Source organism: Gadus chalcogrammus, chromosome 17, assembly GCF_026213295.1.
Source record: "Gadus chalcogrammus isolate NIFS_2021 chromosome 17, NIFS_Gcha_1.0, whole genome shotgun sequence".
Lineage (NCBI taxonomy): Eukaryota > Metazoa > Chordata > Actinopteri > Gadiformes > Gadidae > Gadus > Gadus chalcogrammus.
The window spans coordinates 13614175-13620007 of NC_079428.1; the positions used below are offsets into that span (position 1 = coordinate 13614175).

General features: G+C 41.1%; 1 protein-coding gene across 5 annotated transcripts; it reads right to left on the bottom strand.

The window, feature by feature from the left end:
- Positions 1–1412: 1412 nt before the first annotated feature.
- LOC130370251 (uncharacterized) lies at positions 1413–5633 on the bottom strand. 5 transcript variants are annotated; one of them, XM_056575957.1, is made up of 6 exons: positions 5409–5633; positions 4918–5042; positions 4217–4564; positions 3376–4116; positions 2767–3125; positions 1413–2048 (listed from the first exon to the last, which is right to left on the bottom strand). In XM_056575957.1, exons 1-4 carry the CDS (start codon positions 5446–5448, stop codon positions 3919–3921), a joined length of 711 nt encoding a protein of 236 aa, XP_056431932.1. In that variant the 5' UTR covers positions 5449–5633; the 3' UTR covers positions 1413–2048; positions 2767–3125; positions 3376–3918. The 5 variants fall into 5 exon arrangements, with proteins under 5 accessions (XP_056431932.1, XP_056431933.1, XP_056431929.1 ...); XM_056575958.1 differs by having other exon boundaries at positions 2767–2876; positions 2978–3125; positions 3376–5042; XM_056575954.1 differs by having other exon boundaries at positions 1413–3125; positions 4918–5633.
- Between the last annotated feature and the right edge of the window lie 200 nt (positions 5634–5833).

The window sequence follows — 5833 nt, forward strand, 5'->3', positions numbered from 1 at the left end:
CTGCATCCGGCACGTCATAAACTAGGGCGTGGCTAGGCTCCCATGATGCGGAAGCATATCTCTCCTTGATGTTGCCCTGCGCCATTAAGCAGTTTACATTGGAATGAATGGGCGCCATTTTGGAATCCGGTGTCCATTCTATAATATGTCCATGGGTATATGCACGGAATGCACAGCGATGCAATGTCCCTTCCGTTGCAATGTCCCTCAGCCGCACCACTCCCAGCGACCGAGTTGACACAAAACCGTACCAGACCTAACTCAGCACTAATAAAACAAAACCCCCAAAAACCTGCATGCAACCGCCTTCCTTCGCCTTGCATACCGCCGGGATCCTTCACTATCTTCCGCTCACCCCTTCCCGCTCGTTCTCTCTCCTGCCTCTTTCCTTTACCGTGTCCGTCATGTGTCTTAAAGGGGCGGTCTATTTGTACCCGTTACACATTAATTATACCTGTCCTTCACTTTATAATGTTACACCGTGACTTCCCATTATCTTATCTTATCTAATCTCCCACAATTTTCCTCTTCTACGCCTCAAGAGATTTTGTGGCAGTCAGTGAGTCCCGTTATGAGGGCAATGAAACAAAAATCTCAGTTCTGGCAAACTTCAAGAAGAGGGTGGCTGAACGCGAACCAAAATTCAAGGACAACGAGCCCAAAGTGAGCAGTCTTCCTTTCATCGACAAACCTTCATCAACAAACAACTTTTACTAATATTTGTCTTGCTAATGTTTAATGAATATTAGGTAATGTTTGTGAATGCTATAAATACTATACATAGCCACAAGGGGAGCAAGACCTTATTGAAGGCTGCTCCACCACAGAAGGCATCACCTTTAGTTAGGCGAAGAAGCTGAAGCCATTACGTCACCCCCGGGCCACGCCCACTACATAGGCCACGCCCACTTGACGGTCTCTACCTGTGGACTCGAGGTAGAGAGCGTCAGAGATTTTCACGCACACCCGCGAAGGGTCACGGGCCTCTGCCCGTGGCCCGAAGTAGCTAAAGTTATTATCTCTCACACGTGTTCAACACAATTCCTAGACTTTCGTTCCATACACTGCAAAAAAGGCCCCTCTAGAAATAAGCCTAATATTCTTAAATCTAGTCAAATTATCTTGTATTGAGCAAAAAAAATCTGCCAATGGGGTAAGACAAATTTACTAGGTTAGAATTCTTAAAACAAGCAAAAATGTCTAGCCACTGAAAGATCATAATGTGCCTTAAATCTAGACAAAAAGGCTAGAATTCAAGCAAACTGAGCTTATTACAAGCAATGAAATCATATTTATTTGAGACAAAGTAACTTAAAATGAGGAATTTAGTCTCTAAATGAGCTGGAAATTAGAATTTATATCTTGAAATAAGATTAATAACTAGCATAAATAACCTTAAAATAAGCATTTTATTCTCTTAATTGAGCTGACAATTAGAATGTATATCTTGAAATAAGATTAATAACTAGCATAAATAATCCTAAAATAAGCATTTCATTCTCTTAATTTAGCTGACTTTAGGAATGAATACCTTGAATTAAGGTTAATAACTAGCCAAAAAAGTTGAAAACATGACACAATATCTTAAAACAGCACAATAAAAACAAGCTAATTCGTCTCAAATTAAGGCACCAGAAGCATCTTGTTTTTAGCATCTCTTTCTTTATTTTTTAGCAACAATGACATCAACAAACATGTGGCTAGAATGGGTCTGACTCTCTCAAACTGAAAAACATTCCTCACTCAAGGAAGGACCTCCACTCGGCAATTGCTTTTTTGTAGGAAGCAGTTGAATCTTGGTCATGCAGGGAGTCCTGGAGAACCTCAGTTTGCAATACTGAGAGCATGGTGGAAATGGACTTTGGATAAGTGAGATGCAGGCAATAGTAATACCCCAAGAGGTAGAGCAGGCCTTCATCCACCTTCTTCGTGTCAAAGGTTGTCACTGGTGTGTTTCCAATGGCGATCATGCAGTTGTCCTCACAGACGAGTAAAACTGGACAAGACAGGGGTCGCTTGCTCAAGTATGCATCAGGGTCCTCTGAAGCCTAGATGACCAGAGTGGAAGTTTAGGAAATCACAAGTAACACAAACTTAGTCCTGGACTGGGATACTAAAAAATGCATACTGCTCAAAACCAACATGAAAACACAAAGTTATGTTCCCTCAGTGTTTTGCTGCTAAAGTGTATGTAAAATGAACAGGGACGTTAAAGGAGAATTCTGGTCGATTTCAACACATAGCTCTGTTGTTTGTAAATAAACACAGGAACTAAACAGAGCTGAATTAGCAAAACGTGTATGCATTTCTTTTAGATCTACTGCAGTCAAGATTCACTGTGTTCACTCGGAAGGAATCACTTACATTTACATTCAGTCATTAAGCAGACGCTCTTATCCAGAGCGACTTACAGTAAGTACAGGGACATTCCCCCCAGGGCAAGTGCCTTGCCCAAAGACACAATGTCATACAGCACGTCCGGGAATCGACCAGCAACCTTCTGATTAAAAGCCAGATTTTCTAACCGTCTGGTATTGGTATGTGTGATATCTGTAAAGCTGAACTGACTCAAAACTGATTTTATTCCTATCCAAAGAGTCTTTCTGTGAGATAAAGGACACTAACATTATACCCTGGACACTATCCATTATATCGAAAGGTAACCGTGTTGAATAATCTTGATTTTTTTTCTCTCTCCCATAATTGAGCAGCCATGCGTGCGTGGTAAGCATGAGTAACTGAAACAACTGAAATACTTTGTCTCACCGTAAGGACATGGAAAACAGCCTCGCTGCTTTCGCCTAGCTTCTTAGGTGGCAAAGTGCTGGATGGAAAGAGCAGTGGCAGGGCTCTGAACACAGCAGTGGCATGTTCCACTATTTCGACAGAGAGCACAACACAAGGCAGTATGAGTAACCACTCATCATGAGATCTCAAAATATAAACTTGGACAAATCAAGGTATACAGTGATCTCACCTCCATCCAACGTTTTAGGGGGTTTAATCACTTTCTTCATCACCCCATAAAATTGGACCTTTGAATAGAAGTCTTTCCATCTATTCTGCATCTCTGAGACGTAGTGGGCATTGTTTGGCTGTAGTATCCTTTGCAACTCATCTAAGACCTGAAAGACATAAAAAAACAGGTTTAAATAATTTCCATTGCTGGTCCTGTTGATGACTGATGTCTCTTCAAGGTGAGGTGCACAGTTGAGACACTATATAAAATATAAGTATGGTTTTATATACAGTGTGGGTTATTGCACATCATTTGAATATTGCCCAATGATATGATATGTTAAAGGCCCTAATGGCCCCAAATCTGTACAGAAAGCTACAAAAAGGTAAAGACTGGGTATGAGGGGATTCACTTACATGATCCAAGTCTTTGAAACAAGAATATGCCTCCAGAATCTTGCTGGGTCGGTCTTGCTCCTTGAGAGTGTCAGAGGATATAAAGAGTCTTCTCGACTCAAACTCCAAGTTCAGCAGATGGGTTACTGAAGCTTTGTTTGGCTTCTTGGACCGGCATATCTCTTGGAGTGTCTTGTAGTGCCTTGCCTGGGTTTTCTGGCTGTCCAAGACGTCACCGGAACCACCTGAAGGAAAAAAAAACAATAGAGGGTGGGGTTAGAGGTGTAAAACAACATTAGGTTTCCAAATTAAGTAGGAGGAACATAGCAGGTAACGGGACTCAGTCATTCTCTGTAACTTGTTATCACAGTATTGCATTGTTAGAATACTAACATCCCTGGACTCATACTTTTGCAAGGCCATTTACCCATGGCCTATCATTTCTAGCAATCTCTCCCACACATCTCAGTAATCAAAAATGCATCACGACAACTTGAGGCTAGCTGTACAAAAAAAACTCATGTAAACAAAATGTATTAAGTTGAATACATACATTCATCACTGCTATCCAGGTCTTGCACTGGGGTACTGGCTCTGACTGGGCGACCGATGAAGAATGACCGTAGAAGCACTCGAATCCCCGTCGTAGTCACTAGTTGATATTTCTCCACATTCCCGCCGTTGTTTCTTTGCAGGAGGATTGGCCTTCTTTGGGCTTTTTACATTTGATAACCTCTTTATCATCTTTTTGGCAACATGCTCCTGCCAGGTAAAAACAGTAAACATTCAAATATGAAACATGACAATGTTTTCACTATACAAATAAAACCACAATCAAAAGGGGAGATAAAAAAATACTTACCCAGTCTTTTACCATTGGATAATACTCCACCAATCGCTTTGCCATGGCATTGACCTCTGGTTTGGTGGGGTATCTGGCATCTTCTGTGGCTCTTGCAATGGAAATCATGTTACACATAGTGTTTCTGATGAGCCGGCAGAAGAGCTCCTTGGATAAAACCACAACGCTCTCAGTCCCCATCCGTTTCTGCTCGAAGTAGGAGCGTCGCACTTGTTCAAGTTCACTGTCTGAATAAACAATGAATTCTGGGCTGGACATAACCACAAACTTAGAAATGTTGGGCTCTTCTTGTGAAGGACCACTGCCTCCAGTCGCTGATGGCTGTGGTAGTTCCACAGCAGTCTCCACCTAAAATACATTCACAATGACATATTTCATAGGATAATTTTCATAATGTCATAATGTATTCCCACGCAATTAGTTTTTTGCTCTGTAATATGGCCCAGCCAAAATGTAAAGCCCATACAACAGAACTGAAAAAACAAAGATCCTGCTGAATTTAGGTTAAATATGGACTTACACTATTGTTACACTGACGGGTCAAACCTTTTATTTTTTTTTTACCAAAGAATGAGCTTTGGCTAAAATAAATACTTTTTAAAATGAAAAGATTTGTAAATTGATGGTATCACATAGGCCTATGGATGCACTCCACTACATTTTATCATATCTAAACTTAATGTGCATAACATAGAACTGACCTTTTCATCTTTATTAACAACAAGCCATATAGCCCGCCGCCTGTGAAAGTTCTCAGGACCAGGAAACAGATCCTTGATTTCCTCTCGAGAAAGGGAAGGCAGTATGTCTTCTCCAATCTTGGCAGCTATAGAAAATACAGTTAGTGCCAAGACACTGAGCTCATCACTGACTTTATTCAGCCTTGTGTACATAAATCCTATACGTACTACTAGTAGTCTAATGCTGAGGGCTAGCTGATATCGTTGTCTTACTCGATGGGCACACCCAATACATTAAAAATGTGTAGGTCGTACATGTGTGAGTACAGTACTGGCTCAAAAACGGTGTGGTCGCAGTTTGGAGCCCTGCATAAGGTTATCTTGAGCCACGCTAGCTAGCTAGCTAACTTCATGGGTTTTAGTACACAAGCCAACATAGCAATGAATACAGGTTAGACAAACTAAATATAAACACGTTTATGTTAATAGAAACAGATAACAATATATCTTACCTCTTAGTGTAGCAATTGTAACTTCGTCCAGTTGATCCATTAGTTCAACGATTCCAAAAGCTCTCCGGTTGCAAAAAAATGTACCTGCATTTGAAATCCAACAATTGCCGTTAGACGCTGCGCGGAGTGCGCGCCCAATTCTTCACAGAATCGCGCTGAAACATTTGGAATGTTCCAGTGTAGGATAGGGGTGCAGCCGGCCGAAATAGCTTAGGTTTGCAGCGATTTTTTTTTACAAAAATGAATTTACTTTAGATCATTTTGTTGGGCAAAATAACCTGCTGAGCACATATAAATATAGCTAACTCCCACCCTAGCTTGAGGAGCACAACACATGGCAGTCACGTTACAATATAGTCAACTTTTAACACATAACACAAACATGATAATATATAGTCAGGTCAAGGCCGGAGCTGAAGGCCCCA

What these genes read in the sequence shown, in the direction of transcription:
- LOC130370251 (XM_056575954.1), bottom strand. Translation starts at nt 5,109, where the DNA reads ATGTACACAAGGCTGAATAAAGTCAGTGATGAGCTCAGTGTCTTGGCA. An exon ending in TTGTTAATAAAGATGAAAAG is followed by an intron (nt 4,565 to 4,917) that starts GTCAGTTCTATG and finishes AATGTATTTTAG; the next exon opens with GTGGAGACTGCTGTGGAACT. An exon ending in ATCCAATGGTAAAAGACTGG is followed by an intron (nt 4,117 to 4,216) that starts GTAAGTATTTTT and finishes TTTACCTGGCAG; the next exon opens with GAGCATGTTGCCAAAAAGAT.